General features: G+C 35.9%; 1 protein-coding gene across 3 annotated transcripts in view; it reads right to left on the bottom strand.

The window, feature by feature from the left end:
• LOC126764441 (mitochondrial import inner membrane translocase subunit Tim17-B) overlaps positions 1-19765 on the bottom strand; it is a 77108-nt gene that overhangs the window by 11636 nt on the left and 45707 nt on the right. Inside the window, exons 1-3 of one of the 3 annotated variants that reach the window (XM_050482127.1) lie at positions 15718-18918; positions 15504-15648; positions 15010-15444 (exon numbers count right to left, since the gene is read on the bottom strand). The exons of 1 other annotated variant lie outside the window; for it this stretch is intronic. In XM_050482127.1, coding sequence (XP_050338084.1) covers positions 15074-15444; positions 15504-15648; positions 15718-16020 — 819 coding nt within the window. In that variant the 5' untranslated portion in view covers positions 16021-18918 and the 3' untranslated portion in view covers positions 15010-15073. Of the gene's footprint in view, positions 1-15009; positions 15445-15503; positions 18964-19765 lie in introns of those variants that run through there. One more of the 3 variants, XR_007667983.1, reaches the window with a different exon arrangement.

Here is a 19765-nt window from a genome sequence, read left to right as displayed (position 1 = left end):
CTCATATATGTACAATATATGTAGATACATTTTGAAATTTCTTACCTCACTATTTGGTTGAAATCAAATTGACTGCCTTGTTCACGCTTGGCGTGGCAATAGCGTTCATAAAAAATGTAACATTTTGAGAAATATTACATTTTTTCTTAACCTTTTAAAACGCTCTAGCGGCTAAAGTATTTGACCTAGGTGGGTCAAATAAATTGCACCGGTTAGGTAATTTAAAGAGCAAGGCCCCACCGGGGGCGTGGCAATAGGCGAAAATGAGTTTTCATCATGTCCCCCTTTTTGTTTCACTACAGTTGGGGGGGTATGGGCCCGGGGGTGATCAAAACAGTTTTGCGAGTTAGTTCACCCCTGGGGCTTTCAGGAAAGCCCTCAACCTCCCCTCTATCCTCACCAGGGACGAGGCCATAGCGTTCACAAAAAATTTAACATTTTGAGAAAATTTACATTTTTCTTAACCTTTAGAACGCTCTAGCGGCTAAAGTATTTGACCTAGATAAGCATACAAACCAATTTGGACATGTAACTGAAAACAGATAAATCAACCGTGCGAAGTGATAGGAACATACCAAAGTTCATATATTTTAATACAAATTATATGGGGTCTAGCCAAGCACCATTGGTGCACTAAGGTGTAATATTATTATATCCTTTTTCGTCCTTTTCGATACGATATCCTTGAATTTTTTTTTCTGAATTCTATAGACAATAAAATTCTAGGAAGCTACCTGGAAGCGCAAGTCGTTTGCTACACTCTAAATATATTTAAATAACATTTAAAAACAAAATATGCCTGGCCAGACACGAGAGTCTCGATGAGGGTTAAAGTGTCACACTGGTATAGCCCTTAAGGTACTATTTGGTTAATAAAATAATAGAACAATAATATATCCATCGCTGTTTTTTTTAACAAAAATCCTCATAGTAAAAAAAACTATAGGCTTAGAATAAATCTGTAGATATTTTCTGCATTTGTGGCAATTTTTACATAATAAACACTTTGTTCTGTTCATGTCGCAAAAAAAAGAGAGTTTTTGGTTACCAGTGTAATTGAGAAAAAACTAACTAAACTAAATTATTACCTTCGCATTTATCTCTTACGGCAGGCTCACATTTTAGAGAAATGTGGGAAAGTGAAGTCCAATTTAAAGCGTTTGAAGATGAGGGCGAAGCTGAAGTAATTGACCATAATTTAGAAGAGGAAGTTCAGGTTTTGTACAAACCAACACCATTGCCGAAAAAGACCAAAGATATTTAGTTGAGCCAAATTCTATTCTCACCGAAAAAGGAAAAATATTTTGTAGACTATGGAAAGCAGCCAAAAAGTATAGCTCGCGAAGCTACTAAAATGCAGAACCAAGTTGAAGAAAAACAATATCGTGTCTGTACCATCAAGGAAACTCTAATCAGCTCTTTCAAAGTTATCAATATAAAAATTTATAAAACATATTCGACCGTGTCCATTGCCGCAAAGGTTTTTATATCGAATACTTGGAGTAAAAAACACAATGTGAAAATACTGGTAAACACTGTTTTTGTCACATGAACTTTGTTATGATTTTTATTTACGTTGGTGTACCCTCATTAAAAATATACTATATAACAGTTTTGTTTCTATCACATCTAGTTTTCTTGTGACAGCTACATATTCATTTCTGACCTTATATACGTTTCTTTGTTTACATAACTGCATTTAGTCGACTGTGTAACTATTGTGTTTGCTAAATTACATTTTATTTACATTAGTTAGATCGTAAATATGCCACGAAAGTGTTTGAACAACCCGGACAATTTTTGTTATGTGTGTGGAGAATTAACTTTTACATCTCCGCGTCGAAATTTCACATCACTAATTGAACAGTGCTATTTAGACCATTTTGGTTTTCCTGTGAGGAATGTTAAGTAACGTGTGTGAGGCTTCTTTTAGGTTGGGCTAAACAAGAACCTAAACATTTGTCATTTGCTATACCAATGATTTGGATGTATCCAAACTTGTCTTCGGCCAAGAGACCCATCCTACATAGTGCCGAACTGCCTGTGCCGATACCTCCAAATCGATCAACAAGTGAGAATTCTAGTCCGGAATTTGTTCTCAGTCAGCATAATAAGGTATCTAAAGATAGTGACTCAAGTTATGAACCGTCAACTTCAAAAGAACCGCACTTATTGACACAACGTGATTTAAACGATTTAGTACGTGATTTAAATCTGTCTAAAAAACAGGCTGAGCTTTTGGGGTCTAGATTAAACGACTAGAATTTACTTTCTCGTGGTACAAAGATTTATCATTTTCGACGTCGTGGCGATGAAAAAAACCTTACTTTTCTGAAGGAGGTGATTTAGTCTATTGTAATAACGTTCCTGTTGTGATGAATTTATTAAATTTCGAATATGATCCAAGTCACCGGCAACTGTTTATTGACTCTTCAAAAACTATGTAGTTTGAAAGCAGTGTTACTGCATAACGGAAACAAACTTCCTTCTGTGCCGATTGCTCATGGTTTTAATATGAAAGAGACTTACGAAAATATGAGATTTATACTTGAAGAAATTTAATACAGTAAACACGCTTAGAAAATTTGTGGTGATTTTAAAGTACTTTTACTTGGACTACAGCTTGGTTATACGAAATTTTGCTGTTTTATTTGAGAATGGGACAGTAGAGACAGGAAAAGTCACTATACAAAGAAAGTGTAGCTCAAGCATGAATCACTAACTCCAGGCCAAAAAAATGATCCTCTAGTGAACCTTGATGGATAAAAGCTTTGAAGAAAAACTGAATGATCAGGAAAAACTCGCCTGGAAATGTTTTGTGAATGTTGTTCAAAATTTTCTAGGTAACCATAAAGCGAAAAATTACAAAGATTAATTAAATGAACTTATGATATCATTTAAAGCTTTGGGGTGTAATATGTCCTTGAAAATACATATGCTGGACTCTCATATGGACGAACAAGGTGAGAAGTTCCATAAAGACATTTCCTTAAGGGGGGGTAAGGTTTGTTTCGTCGAAAAAAGACCTTTTTTCGTGTTTTTTTTTAATTATTGCTGTAGGTTTATTTTACTTATTATTTTATGAAAGTACAACATTTGAAGAATACTTAAAAAAAGTTTTATCGAAAAATAGCAAGGAATAACGGATTTATAGGCGAAATGCTTTCTTTAGTTTATTAGTTTATCTTTCAATTGACGTCGAGTTTTTTTTAATTTTTCAATTTTTGTTATCATTTTCAAGCCAAAATGACGATTTTAGACGAAAAAATCGACTTATTTGTCATTGTAAAATTCTTAGAAATTAAAATTTTTGGAAAAAACTCGACGTCATTCGAGAGCTACATATATGTAAAATATTTGTACAAAACTTCTAAACGACCGATGCAGTAGTTTTTTCTGTAGGCTGGTCACCGACTTTAAAAATGACATATTTGGGAAAATCGATTCAAAGTTTTGTACACTCTGCGCAGGTAGCTGAAAGGCGCGCAAGCCTAAGTTAGAGGTACCGTTATTCAACCTGCTGTAACTTCGTTAGTTTTTCTCCGAATAACCTAAAACTTTAACACAATATTCTTGAGATGTTGATGGTTCAGAAAAAAAAATAAAAAAAATGGAAAAAAAAAGTTGTCAAACCTTACCCCCCCGCCCCCTTAATGGAGAAGGGAAATGGAGTCCAGGAATGCTAGCAGACTATTGTTGGAGACTTAAAAGGGACCTACCGGAAGCCAAATATTCAAGAAAACCATAAGTATCTATTAGATATTAGGAAATAATTCTGTAAGTGTGACTGAATTTTATACTTTTTACGAAAATATATCTTTGGATGTCACAAGAAAACATGATGTGTATATTTTTTTTCATTGATATATTATTATTTGGTGGCCCTAGTATATTCAAAATATGATATAAATTTTCTTGTGACAAAAAAAAATTACAAATTTGTTGACCAGTGTAATTCAACACTGGACTCTGATCTACTTATGTACCTAACGAAGAGCCAAATGAAGACGTTGAAATTAGGGCCTTTAACGATAGAGGTATGACAGCACCTAAAACTGAACTCAAAAGACATATGTATGTACTTGTGTCCATACATACATACATAAACAGAATCGAGATTACTCGCCTTTTCCCAGATGCTATAAGTGTATCCACCTGGGTCACATGGCGCGTAATTGCTTCACCTCGACAGGCAGATCTACTAATTGTACACGTTGTGGAACCGCGAAACATTTAGCAAAGGTATGCACAAACGTTCCGAGCTGCATGCTCTGCAAAGGGGAACACTCAGTATTGAGCACCACCTGCCCCAAGTACCTGGAGATGATGAAAACCCTAAGAAAATGAAGATTATACAGCTAAATTTAAATCATTGCGCAGCAGCACAGGATTTGCTAGATCAGACAATTATAGAAGAGAATATTGATGTCGCCATACTAAGTGAATAATATTCCCAGCGTCCGAAAAGCGCGTGGATTGCAGACAAAACCGGTAAGGCAGCAATATGGCCCTGCAAAGGACAACCTTTTAAGACCTGCCCCAGAGAAGCTCATAACTGTTCACATGGGCGAATATACAGGTGATATATTTTGTAGGTTTCTATACTCGTCCCCGCGCAGCAATCATAGAATTTTTTTTTGCAATATCTTTTTTATTTATTGAATCTGTATTTTGTTTTAAAAGCATAACAATTAGTACCAAATGTACCAAAGCATTAGCCAAAGGGTTTGGGTGATCTCGGAGTTTAGATATACATACATATATTTAATTCTGCTGTCTTCTACTTCCTTCTTTACCATAGAAATACCAAGGTCTTTATGGATATTTTCATTACGCATGTACCATGGTGTACACGTGATTGTTCTAAGCAGTTTTGATTGGAACCTTTGTATTATATCAATATTAGTTGCACAGGTCGTACCCCATAGTTGAATGCCATACATCCAAATCGGCTTTATGACAGCATTATATAAAAGCACTTTGTTGTCTAGGCTAAGTTTGGAGTTTTTATTTAAAAGTCAATTTAAATTTGCAGCTCTTATCTTCATGCAAGTTATTTTACTAGATATATGTTTTCTCCACGTAAGTCTTCTATCCATGTGAATACCAAGATAAGTTACTTCGTTCGCTTGGGGTACTAAAATGTTGTTAATTTTTACTGCCGTATACATTTTAGGTCTTAGCGAAAATGTAACATGCTTACACTTTTGTTCATTCACATTTATACGCCAGTTGGCTAGCCGTTCTTCGATAGACCTTAAGTGCTTGGCTAATATTCATGATGCTATTATGTGGCATTTGTTACGGCTCACTAAAGCTGTGTCATCCGCAAAAGTTGAAGTTAATACATTATTAGCTGTTGGAAGATCTGCCGTATATATGATGTATAGAGTTGGGCCTAAAACACTGCCTTGTGGTACACCAGCCCTTATCTGTCGTTCATCAGATATGAAATCTCCCACTTTTACCACACATTTTCTATTTTTTAAATAAGGCTCCAATGTTTTATACAATTCAAAGGGTAGAATGTTTTTAATCTCATACAAAAGGCCTTCATGTCACACCTTATCAAACGCCTGAACCACGTCTAGAAATAAAGCTGAACAGTACTCTCTGTGCTCAAATGCTGTTCTTATTTCGTTAGTAATTCTATTTACTTGCACTATCGTGCTATGTTTTGGACGAAACCCGAATTGGTGCGTTGGTATTATATTATTTTCGTGGAGGAAAGGAGACATCTTGATAGTAACACTTTTTCAAATATTTTAGAAAGACAGGGTAGAAGACTGATTGGTCTGTATGAAGACGGCTGTGTTAAGTCTTTCCCAGGTTTATCTATCAAGACAATCAGCGACTTTTTCCAGGAATTAGGATAGTATCCGAGATTAAGGATTGCACTGAAGAGCAAAGAGAGCACTTCTATAGCAATATTTGGTAACTCAATTAGCATTTTTGGGGTAATATTATCATGTCCTGGTGACTTTTTTGGTTTAAGTTATTTTATTATTCTAATAATTTTAGAAGGTGAAGTCTTAAAAGACTCAAGTGACTCTTTAACTGTGTTGGGTAAGCTGGACAACTCGAAGTGGTTCTTTGGGCAATTTGGTTGAAATACCTTTTCTAGGTGATTTACAAAACAATTAGCATTTTCCTCGTCACTTCCAGCCCAATTTCGACCTATGTCTCGTATAGGTATGTTGGAGTTAGTTGGTGGCTTCAGGGACTTTTGGGCTTTCCAAAGAGAATTTTGCTTGCTTGAATATGGACACAGCTTCTTTATATACATTTTCGGTATTGAATTCTTCCTCACGTTTAAGCTCTTTTTTAATTTACGTGCAGCTGATTTCAATTGAAGCTTAGTGGAATGGAAGCGATTTATCTGCCATTCACGCCTTGCACGCCTTGCACGCCTTTTTCTCATTTACAAGCTTTTCTATTTCTCTGTTCGTAATTTTTCTGGCACCAGGCGGCTAATAGTTTTTGTTTGGTGTTGCTAAGACAGCTTCGCTAGTTATTATATCATTGAGTTCTTCCATGCTTTCGTCAATATCTCTTCCGGTATTTATTTTGTACTCAACATTAATGTGGCTTCATCTTCTTAATTTGCGTAGACACCGCTTACGCGATTATAGCCGAGTTAACAACAGCGCACCAGTCGTTTCTTCTTTTCGCTACGTAGCGCAAATTGGATATTCCAAGCGTAGCCAGGTCCAACGGAGTGGAGGTCTTCCTCTGCTTTCCCCGGCGGGTACAGCGTCGAATACTTTCAGAGCTGGAGTGTTTTCGTGGCTACCCACGTATTTTTTATATTTTAGCCAATTCGTTTTATAAGATGTTAGACCCACTTTTGGATCAACAAATATGGGTTGTTCACATAATTTTATTAGTACAGGAGAGTGATCAGAAGATAGATCAGTACATGTATCAGCTGTTATGTGCGATTTATATATATTTTTGGTTACAGCAAAATCAATTAAATCTGGTATTTTTTTACGATCACTAGGCCAATATGTCGGCTTACCAGGAGATATTATGTCAAGTTTATTGTGCTTATTTATAATATTGTGATACAGCTGTCGTCCTTTCGGATTAATTAGCCGTGAGTCCCAATACGTGTGCTTTGCATTGTAATCTCCACCTACTAGAAATCTATGGCCAAGTGTTCCAAAAAAGTCTTTAAATTGGATGTTTGTAATTTTAAACGGAGGTGGGCTGCATATGGCCGTCAGATTTAAATCCCCGCAGCGATTTTTTATAGTTATTGTTGTAGCTTGTAATTGCGCTGTGGCATAAGATTCTAATGTGAGGTGATTTAACCGTTTTCTAACCAACACTGCTGTTCCACCATGTGCCTTTCCATCTGGGTGGTTTGTAACATAGAGTCTAAATCCCGGTATAAAGAAATTGTTTTTGTTCGTAAGATGAGTTTCTGACAATAGCATTATGTCAATATTATTTTCATCCAGAAATCTAATAAGTTCCAATTTATGACAATAAACAAATGTTCAATACACTGATTTTTTACTTTAAAAAGTTTGCAACATTTGATTTTGTGATTTGATTATCTCTTGAATCATATTTTGCATTGAAGCCATAAATTGTGTCATACATTGGGTAAGGTTGAAAATCATAGTTTCAACGCTTCCATTTGATTGGTTTTGGGGCAATTGCATTTATGTAGTATTGCCTTTCACCACGTTTGCATAGCTCCCTTGAGTAGCATTGTCTTTAAGATTTACTGGTTTTGAAATATGGACGGGTATTTTAATATTTTCATTAGATGGAATATTCATCATTTGGTTACGACGTGCTTGGATGGCCTGTGACAACTTCGATTTCAAATCTTTGTATAGTTTGCAACCCCTGTAGTTAGCAGTATGATTTCCTCCACAATTGCTGCATTTTTTATTTAAATCCTCTTTTTTAAGAGTACATTTTGAAGTAGGATGTAGATCACCACACACTACACAGACACTTCGTAGAGTATAATATGCTTTCGTGTGTCCATACTCTTGGCAGTTTGTACATTGTACTGTTCTATTCAATTCTATTTTGAACATGGGTTGTGGGACTTTGTTCCTGATAAAAATATTTACTACTGATTTAATGCTAATACCACCTTATTCTAGTGCTTCTTTAACGTCGTTAGAGTCTACCGAAGACTCTATACCTTTTATGACAACTAGGCCTTTTGAGCTCTTCAGTTGGTAAGAGTAGTAATTCCTGTTATTATTTGACAAGTATTTTACAACATCCATCAAACTTTTTTTTAGTGTATGTTTGATTTTTTGTTTCATCTATGTTACCTTTTTTCAAGGGCACAATGTGAAAATTGTTTGCGCCTATAATATTGCTCATTTTGGAAACAAGCGCATTTGAGCAATGCTCACGCAAAAATGTAGATTGCAGGAGGTTTGGCATTCACGACCGTGGTGGTACCCTTTGCTTCGTCGTTAGGCCCTTGCTTAATAAGGCAAATCTGTTGCCATTAAGAATTTCTGGCTTTTTACTGTTTGGCGTGCCTGCTTGAAATTTTTTGGTATTGACCGCTGTTTTAATAGGACTCAATTTCCTTTTTACATTAATGTAGCGATCAATACCAGTCTGAACTGATGGCCCTTTTTTGCTTGGTACATTCTCACCTTGCATTTTATTTTCCTTCGCTGTCCGCGTGCTTGCTGGTACCTGCATAGCGGCTGCTGTCAGTGGATTTGTTGTTGCCCGATTGCTGTTCATCTGATCGCTGCGATGACTCATCATCGCCGTTACATTTTTTTTTACCAGGAGTTGCATTTGTTGGCTCGACAAAGCTGAAGTAGGCATTTAAGGAATGCCTACGGTTTTGCGGGTGAGGCTACGAAGCACTCATTATTGTTTGTTTTTTTGTTTTATATATTGTTTTGTGGGGATGGGGGGATATTGAGTTGCTTCGTTTCAGTATCTCTTTTCACTGCTTATTCCTCTCAAATGCGTGCACGGATTTTTTTTGATTTATATAGCACGGATAGCCTATGAATTAAACTTTGGTTTAAATGTAAATTTATTGTTAAATGTTAATTTGTTTTTTAGATATAAGTAAGCAAAAAACGCACATTTTCACATTTGCTCAAACAATGGCTCTCTTCTTTTGAAGTTTTTGTTGCACTGCTTGCAAAAAATTTAACCAATTTAACACACACACACATGCTTTGAAATATATTTAATTGAATTAATAATAAATTATGAATTTTAAGTTGCAATTTTATGTACAATTTAATAAATAAAACAGCTTTCAATTACGTGGTATACTGTTCCTTGAAATGTAAGCAAAATTACTGAATATGAACTGTCAAACGACGAAGAAAATAAGCACAAAAGGAAAACAGTAATAACCCAACGAATCAAAATGGTAGGTCTTACATACATTTGGGTTACTTTACATAGGACTCGTTTCGGATCGATGGTTGAAAGTATTAACATATGTGAAAAGGGGTGCGGTGGGGTGGGTGGATCCTTAGGGCCACGCTCAATTAAGGTTATACTATATATATATATATATATTTTAATAATGGGGTAATACGTTAGTATTATAGAAAAAATGTTGATTGGGTTACTTCTGTATTAACGGTATATTGATTTCAATGGAATTCAAATTTTTATTATACTATATTCGCGTGCCTTAATTAAAACCAGTGTGTTTTCGCAATTGGAAATTTTTAATATAAGTAAATAAAATAACTGCTTTCAAACTTTATAATGATGTCAAATAACCAATCAGGTAAATATAATACGTTATTTAGCTCTCTGAAAAGTGGGCAATATATTACGTCCATATAACGAAAATTTGGAATAAAAAATCGCGCGATTTTTTATTCCAAATTTTCGCCTGCGGCGCTTTTCAGTGGGAAGGGTGCTATTATTCAAAAGCTCCATTCATTACCTTTCAAATGAGGGGGGTAGCAAGCCCCCAGCCCCTCCCCCTTTGCGCAAAACCTCTTCAAAAAGGGATACTGGAACGAATATTCCCCGTTTTTCGCACTATTTGTTAATGTTTATTATTAATAGTTTGTGTGCACTGTTTTTTTATTTGTTTGTTTGTTTTTATTTATTATTATTGTTTGCTTACTTTTTGCAAAAATCAGAATCACGGAGCGGATTCAAAAACACGTCCGTACACCTTGAACACTTGTTGTTATTTTTCTCTTAAGACTGTCTTTAGAAACCAGAGGCAAAACACCGATTGTAATAGCGGGTGATTTTAATGCATGGTCAACTGCATGAGGCAGCAGATGTACAAACCATCGCGGGCGGCTAACTCAAGAATTCCTCAATCAAACGAACCGAACAATAATAAACAGTGTGGAACGCAAAACACTTACCAAAAAGCAAATAAAGGATCCATAATAGATATTATGTTTGCAAATGATTCGCTCAGCAGTCATACATATTAAGTGGGCGGTGTCCCCATATACATACATAAATAGTGACCATATGGCGATTATAGCTTAAATTTCGTACTTCCGAGAGCCGGAAACCCTTAGCAGAAACACTTCCCGAAAGCGAAGCTGGAAGCAACAGGAGTTCGATTCAGACCTGTTTAAGGTAGTCTGGAGTACATCAAAGACATCAGGTGACGACGCCGCCCACTTGGTATCGGCAGTGCGAAAGGAACTGGTCACAGTATGCGATGCAACAATGCGCAGTTGTGATGTGTTCACAACAAAATTTCCACGATGAGAAAGCTTTGTGTTCTCAGCCAGACGGTGTACAGCGTAACCCGGGTGAAGCGAACGAAAATCGCCTAAGAGAAGAATTTAAAAGCCACAAGAAGCTCCTGAAGTCGGCTATTACCCGGAGCAAAAAATTATGTTTTGAGAAGCTCTGTGAAGAAGCAAATAAGCAGCAGCAATCGAAAGATGCATATTTTATTGGAAAAGTCGTCGAAACATTATTCCCGAAACACGACCAGATTTCATATGCCAAGCGACGAAACGAATCTGCAGTTTCACCCCCGTTAGTCACGGAAGAAGAGCTATTGGTCATAGAAAAGAAAATCAAAAACACCAAAGCGCCTGTATTGAACTATTCGCTAAAATGTACGACGCGTGTATAAAGGAAGAGGTATTCCCCGACGCGTGGAAAGTACAGCGATTGTTCTGCTCCCAAAACCAAAGAAACCACCTGATAACCCTTCATCGTACCGGCCACTGTGTATGCTCGACACTATTGGTAAAGTGTACGAAGGTGTAATAAAAAACCGCTGGGAGCTAGCAATCCAGAAAGTCGACAGATTATCAGAGAGACAATACGACTATAAAAAATAGATCCTCTATTGACGCACTACGAGAAGTCGTCGATATTGCGAAATTTGCAGTAAGTGGCAAAAGATTGAAAGGTGGCACCAAAAAGTCCAGCGCGCTGATTACCCTGGATGTCAAGAATGCGTTCAACACGGCAAAACGCGCACACATAATCAACACCCTGGATGAAATACGAGCTCCTAAATACCTCATAAACATTATATTGAGCGATTTTAAAAACAGAAGGCTGTTTATTGATACAGACGAAGGTACCTAGAGCTACTCTACCTCGAGTGCAGTTTTATGGTAGTAAAAAATAAATGCAATGAGTGTTTAAATGGTTCTCTTCTGTGAATTCGAGTAATAAGTGCGTTCCGGACTATATCAACCGACGCTGTTGAAGTATTAGCCAGCTTGCCGCCCATTGACATCGAGGGAGATAAACTTGAGCGTTTATATTATCAATCAGCGCCTAAAACAGTATCGGCAAAAACAGAGGAGGGGAACAAGAGCATTAAAATGAAGCAAGAGGTGGAATACCTCATCCAAAGTGCGCTGGGCCCATCGATTTATACCGGACATCCACTCATGGATAGACAGACGACATGGAGACCTAGATTTCCATCTGACGCAAATATTTAATGGACATGGGTGCTTTACAAGCTACCTTTTCAGATGGTATGTACTATTTTATTGCTCTCAATTTTCAAATACAAAAAAAAACTAAAAACCACACTCAATGGTAGTTTTACGGTCGATAATTTAACAGCACTCATGTGCCAGTCGACTGGTAAATGGAAAGCTGTCAGCGAAGCGTCAGCATCCGTAATGACAAAACTGAGACGTTTTCAACACATTAGACGTCCGTCAGACCGCACAATAGAAGATACTTAAATGTGTCCCTCCCACGAAGTAATACTTAGCCGGTGGTTCCGTGAGAGAGTCTTGAGTTGGTTAGGTTTAGAGGATTAAAGTTCCGCACTCCGGCTTTGATTCTTGCCCCAACCATAATAAAAAAGAGACATATTACATGCAATGTGCATACAATAATAATAAAAAGCATATAGGAATTGTAAAATAAATGGGTAAACACAAGTCACAAATTTATACTTTAAAAACCAAAATCAGAAAATATTAAACACACACACACACATGCATTGAATTGTACACTTAAAAACAACCCTATGTAGCATAAAACATATACAGTGTCGGACAAAACATATTGAAGTGATGGCTATGAAAGCTAAAAACATCGTATACTCCAAATAACAAATTTGTATATGAAAAAAGTACTTAATAGTTTAGATTTTATACGAAAGAAATTACAAGTACCCAATATTTATTGAGACAAAACATATTTAACTAGTCGCAGTTTTTCGAGAAAAGGGTCGAAATCCCGTTATTTTCTGAGGATTTTGTATTCACTACGCAATTTAAACAACGACATCTTTTTAGTTTAATGAACTGTCTTAATATAAAAAGTTGTGACGCGATTAAAGTTCTAAGCTACAACTCGACATGACGATTTAAAAATTTTAGAGAACTATAAAAGTATCAATATAAGTGGCAGCGAGCGTGATTTAAGCCTTAAATGTGAAAGTTAGCAGCTGTTCTGTACAAAGAAGAGCGTATGCAGGTAAGCTAACAAGTTATAGGGCAGCTAAAAAACTTTCCTCTGAAGAATCAACAATCAATTGACATTATTGTTTGGGGATGTTTTTCCGGGGTTGGTGTTGGGCCTCTTTAATAACATAATGGATCGATTCATATACAAGAATATCCATGAGAACGTGGTGCTTTCCCATGCCGATGTGAATGTGCCACTTTCATGGACGTTCCAACTCAACAACGACCCAAAGTACAAGTCTAAACCAGTGGTGAATTGGATCGTAGCTCAAAATATTAAATACTAAAATGACCAGCTCAATCGCTGGATCTGAATCCTATTGAAAATCTTTGATAATAAATAGAAGGATAGACAGAGAAGGAGTGAATGGAGGTAAAAACAACTTGTTCGAAGCTGCAAAACGAACCAGCTTTCCACAATAAGTTATTAACATTATCATATATTCTATGCTAAATAGATGCAGTAATTAAAAATAATGGTTATGCTATAAAATATTAAAAAAACAATAATTATTCCAATATGTTTTGTCGCACAGAATATTGAAGATGTTAATTTTTTTCGTATAAAATGGCATGGAGTCAAATAATTTCTAGGGATTGGTATGTTTTCATAAAATAAATAGTTATTCTTCAAATCTGAGGGATTTGTTTATATTTAAAATGATAATTATGAGAATAGGAAATGATAATGTAATTCGTAGGTATGAGTCCAATATGGTATGTCCGACACTGATTTTATATACGTACAAACATAAACACACACACATATTTTCAGTTATATAAGATAAGATAGTATATAAAAAAAAGAAAATACAAAATAAATTAGAATGAAATAATTCTCCCTCGATGCAAGTCACTCCTTGCCGTCCACCAGCGGTAAGGTAAAGAATAAAACTTCAAAAATTATTTATTTTAAACAAAATTAAATATTATTGCAACGTTTTGGACCAGTTGAAAGAAAAAATTTTTGAAAAAGATCCGGTTTGCAGAAGAAAAAAATCCTTTTTCAAGAGCATTTTAACAATGGCTAATGCTGGTATTGTCACTAGCGAAGCGAATGAAATTTTAGGCGAATTTCGCTATTTCGAATTGCGAGTAGCGAGCGCACAGTAAATTCGCCACGAAGTGGCGAAAGATCTAGCGAAAATGAATATTTGGCGAACGTTTATTTGATACGAGAATCTGATTAAAAATGGAGAAAACGTTAGTAAAATTTTAAAAATTTTTTTATTGTATTTAATTCATTACGAATTTAATTATTTTCAGAATAAAACGAACTACTCAAAAGCAATTTGAGGTATTGGTGAAGTTGATGGAAGGAAATCCTGAGTTAGCCAGAGGAATGGCGCCGTTTGGCTCAACAAAAAAAAATAGGATGGAGTTGTGGGAAGCAATTGCTTCAGAGTTAAACCATAACGGCCCTCCAATACGTTGTGGCAGCGAATGGAATAAGGTAAGAATAAACAATTTTGATTGCATATATGTACATATCTGTATTAATTTGTATATTTCTTAGGATTGGTTGGACTATTAATTAAAATTAAAAAGGAAAATTGCAGATGATCGAAAGGAGATTGCAGTTGCAGGTGAAGGACCATACAACCAACGGAGTTTAACGCCTTTGGAGCAGGCCGTGGACGAGCTGCTCAGCTTGCAGCAGGCAGTGAATCCAAGCGGAGCCGCATTTGGTAGCACTACACCAGCACCTGCATATTTAGAAGAAGAAAATCTGGAAGATGTCGAGGTGCAGCCTGAACAGGCTGGAAATGTTAGCATTTCGTCTAGGCAGACACCTACAAGCAGAGTGGAGGAGCGCGAAAATTTGCGTATGAAGGCTTTGGAGAAACAAGCGGAAACGCAAGAAAGCATTGTCGGTATTATGCAAAATATTAATTCTGTGTGTAATGAAATTTCTAGATACAACAGAAAAATTTACGAATTAAAAAAAGAAAAATTGGCGCTTTATAAAATGAAAGAAGAAAGAAAGAAGGAAGAAAATCAAGAAAAAAAATAGGCGACATAAAGAAAAAATTGAAATAAAACTAAAAGAATTAGAATTAAAAAAATTGAAATACTCAAAATAAAAAAAACGTATTTCCTGCAATTCAAAATTAATTTCAGTTATTTTATTGTAGTTATGTTACATATATTTTAGGGATGCAACTATACTATGACAATGCATTCGCAATTTGTCTTCGGCGATGATCTGCTGCTGTTCCACTGAAATTTCCTTCAACTGGTTCCAGTGGTACTACCACATCAACAAAAGTTTCTTCTTCAGGATCATTCACATTATATTGTTTGCAAATATTGTGTAAAGCACAACAAACATTTACAATAACAGTTGCTTTACTAGGAGGATATCGTAGTTTACGTTCACCTAGTATACAACGAAAACGGCATTTCAGCACTCCAATTGTCCGTTCAACTACGTTCCTTGCCTTTGCATGTTTTTTATTAAAATTTGATTCCACTGTTCCTGGTAAAGCGTTTCGGAAAGGCGTCCATAGATACTCGTGTAGTGGATAACCAGAATCACCTATAATATATTTAATTTTAGTATTTATGTATGTACATACACATATAAATTGTAGTTACCTAAGTAAACCGAATTATGATCTCCTCTTTGGTATGTTTGCTCCAGATATGTTTTTAAAGCGCTATTGTTCCACACAAATGAGTCGTGGCTAGATCCTCCATATCTTGCATCAACACACCGTATAACCATATCCTGATCGCATGCCTGATACAAATTAATTTTTTAGGACGAAATAATAATAAGTAATAATTTATTTATTTAGTTGTTAATTACAATCATCGCATTTATGCTGTAAAATCCTTTTCTATTCACATATAAGTGCTTGTTCTCACATGGAGCAATAATTGCAACATGGGTTCCATCAACGCAACCAACCACATTTGGAATTCCTGATCTGGTGAAAAATTTCCTTCTTGTTGTTCGTTTCTGCTCTTCAGTTATGTCTGTTTTGATCCAGACACTGCACAGAGTGGATTCCAATATTGAAAACATTTCCTTAAAAATCAACGAAACACTGGGCTGTGCAATACCTACATAGTTGGAAATCATTTCCCACTGTTTGCTGATAGCTCCCATGAGCCAAAAATCTGAGAACGCAGCACAATTTCAACATCGGCGATATTGACGACGATAGGTTAGTCGGACATTTTTCCTTTATGCTGTCTAGCACATACATAAATGTATCCCTACTTAACCGAAAGTTTTCTTTAAATCTGTTAATAAAAACTTATGTGACGTGATATTTGTTTATGCACTTTTATAGCAATAGATACTTACAACAATGAAGAAAGTTCCATGGGATTAGAGTGATCTCTGATGAACCGTCGGTGCCTAAGTAGCTTCGCTGTTGTCCTTTCAACATAACTGTCTTCAAAATATAAATCGACGTTGTTAAACATTTTTATTCACTTTTTTAAAATCACGGTAAAATTTCAAAACACACAATAACGAATAAGAGGATAATAAAATTCCAAAACAATAACAATAATACGTCAAATATGTCAATTTCAGTAGAACTCGTGTGACATTTCTCAATTATTTTAGTATGGCAACAAAACAGTTGAGCGAATATGTTCATTCGCCAGTCACAATATGAACCTGGCGAATTTTCGCCTAAAATATTCAACTCGCCAATGCATTCGCTTCGCCAGTGACAATACCAGCATATAATTCATGAATTAAAGTTCGAATTGTTGGAGCATCCACCAGATTTGGCTCCCACCGACTTCCTTTTATTTCCAGAACTCAAAAAAATTATGCGTGGCAAGCGTTTTTCATGAAATGATCATTATCACTTCAGGGATGGGGTCCACAGAATGCAGTATCATTGGAGCAAGTGTATTAATGTTCAGGGAGATTATACTGAATAATAAAGTATAGTTTGAATTCTTTTTCTTATCAAACGAAAAAAATATTTTAACAACCTGGTACTTGGTTGCCTATCCCTTGTTATCTAGAACAGCCTGTAAGCGCTTTGGGACAGATTTGACAAACCTCTGGCTTTACAGAATTCCAATAAAGCCTCCTTTAGCTGATCTAAGGTGTTAAACTTTTGCCGATACTCTTCTAACTAATTCCTCCCACAAATGCTCGATTACATTGAGGTCAGGTCTCTGCGCTGGTGTTTGCATTAGTTTGGGGCAGTTGTGTATCAACCAAAGCTTCCCAACGCCCGATGTGTTCTTTGGGTCGTTGTCTTGATAGAAAGCAAACTTTTCCGCACGTTGCTTTACATTTTCTTTTAGAACATTAAGATAGCCAATTTGTTCATTTTACAATCAATAGAATGCAATTGCCTACTCCAGCACTTGACATGCAGCCCCAAACCATAACAGAGCCCCTCCGTGCTTTACTGTGACTTTTGCATTTGTATAAACAAATTCGGCATTTGGTTTACACTACACACACATTTTGCCATCTGGTTCATGCAAATTAAATTTGCTTTCATCAGTGAATAAACCTTAACTTGAAAAGTATCAAAATAAATGTATTTTGAAATAAAAAAAAATGTGAAGCTACCTTATTTCAAAAATCTTCTGATTTTAATAAATACTCCTTAGCGTATTTCAACCTTTTGTTTTTATTCTGAAGGCTAATGTAAGGTTTTTTTTTTGGAACTCTACCATGGTAATCGTATTTGTGCAACGTATTTCGAAACAGACATCTTTTCTACTTTGAGTAAAAGGATCATTTGCGACTTCCTTTATTATATAACGCTCTTCGCACACTGATAATATTTCTTCTTAGCTTCTATTGACCAATCTGAACTCACCATGGAATCTTTTCCTGGCTCATGGAACCTTTTCTTCACATGGACTGTGGATTTGCTCTTCCTACCAACTCAACGATTTTACGTATTTAGGTTAGGCTTAAGTACTAACAGCTGATTTTTGTTTTGATTTGTTTTGAATTTTCAGTTATTTGAAGAGCCAACATTAACTTTTTATTTTAAAATTGGTAAAACTTCTACCGAAACGTTTCAATTGATGAAACAAGTTTATGGCGATGATTGCCTTTCCCGCAACAGAGTTCACGTTTTCAGAGTGGTCGTGAGGACATGAATAACGATCAACATGTGGGACAATCAAACTCCGTGATCACCGGAAACTCAATCGAAACTGTGTGTGACTTCATCAAAAATCAGCCGAAATCATGATTGAAATTCATGGAAATGGAATTGAACATCTCCAAAATATCAATTTATTGCATTTCGGTTTGTTCCGCACAAATTGACTGACGACCAAAAATTGCTCAGAATCCAACATTCGAAGGACATCATTAAAGAGGTCAAAAAGTACAAAAACTTCCTTTACAATATTGTGACTGGTGGCGAAACGTGGTGCTTCCAATATGATCCCGAAACGAAACGCCAGAGTGCTGGGGTCGAATCGTTACATTCGTCACGTAAAAGCCTGTATTTCGTATTATGACGTACGTGATCATAACGCTTCTATCGTGATCTGGCATGATGACATACGTGAACGAGTATATAAACGTATCCGTTCGTTCGCATCGTCGTTCGAACGCGAACTACCAATCGTAATAGCCAAATTTAAGGAAATGTGAGCAAAATTTTTTAAAATTTTAAGTGTTTTATAATTTTTAGTAATAAAGGACATAAACAAGAAAGCAATGAATGGAATATCTCATTAAAAAATAAAAAAAAAAAATATTTATATTAACAAAATTTTTGTATTTTAGTTGACAATAAAATTATTTACAATGGTAAGGACATATACATTTTTTAATTAAATGTATTAAAGAATACTTTATTTGATCTCTTATCGTTTGGTCGATTGCGGTGAAGCGGTTCGTTACCCCAGTGTCCATTTCTTGTGTGTGATAAGAATCGTAATTTTGAGGGTCGCAACTTGTTGTAAATTTTATGCAGATGTTATGTAATGTCTCACAAACGTTAGCAAATCTTCCCCCTTTGTGGGGTGATACCTCCTCTCTTGCCTAAAATCCTAAAATCACCACCGTGTTTTTAAGATTCCGATGCTTTGTTCAACGATACATCTACAAAGAAAATTTTGTAAATGAGGATTCATATTTTTTTTTATACCTACGCTATTTCTACGATCTCTTAACTATCTCCGCACTATTTTTTTACGCCTATCACTTTCACTAGAGCTCAAATAAAAAAACACAGTTGGATTCATTTTGATATTTCTGATTAACTTCTGTTAGTTTATTGAAAATTTCGCAACAGTTTTGACAGTTCCACATCTATTGTAGCCTAAAAATACGATCCAAAGCAATGTGGAATTTAAAAACTATTGTGAATTAAAAATACATTACGATCCGTTTGCTATCGTATGTCATAATGCCAATCACCGCATACGATTGACGTATCACGTAATTTTCTTTCGTATGTTTGCCGATCCGTGCACGGATGTAACGATTCGACCTCTGAATGGAAGGCACCGGACGAGCTGAAACCCAAAAAATCGCGCATGGAGAAGTCAAAAGTGAAGACAATGCCGATTTGTTTTTATGATTCCAAGAGTATTGTCTACAAAGAATTTGTTCCACTCGGCTAAAACGTTAATGCGGTATTGTACCTTGGAGTTTTGAAGCGTTTGGTGCGCCGTATTCGACGTGTTCGGCCCGAATATCGCGAAGATGAAAGTTGGCGTATGTTGCACGATAATGCGCCGTCTCACCGATCGACGATTGTGACCGATTATTTGACCAAAAATCACATTTTAACCATCAACCATCAGTCACTCACCGTATTCACCTAATATGGCACCGTGCGACTTCTTCTTTTTGTAAAAAATGTATCTGCCCATGAAAGGAAAGCAATATGCAGACGTAG

This window comes from Bactrocera neohumeralis, unplaced genomic scaffold (assembly GCF_024586455.1).
Source record: "Bactrocera neohumeralis isolate Rockhampton unplaced genomic scaffold, APGP_CSIRO_Bneo_wtdbg2-racon-allhic-juicebox.fasta_v2 cluster09, whole genome shotgun sequence".
Classification (NCBI taxonomy): Eukaryota; Metazoa; Arthropoda; class Insecta; order Diptera; family Tephritidae; genus Bactrocera; species Bactrocera neohumeralis.
Note: the sequence above shows the minus strand (reverse complement) of the source record. Positions and strands in the feature narration are given on the sequence as shown.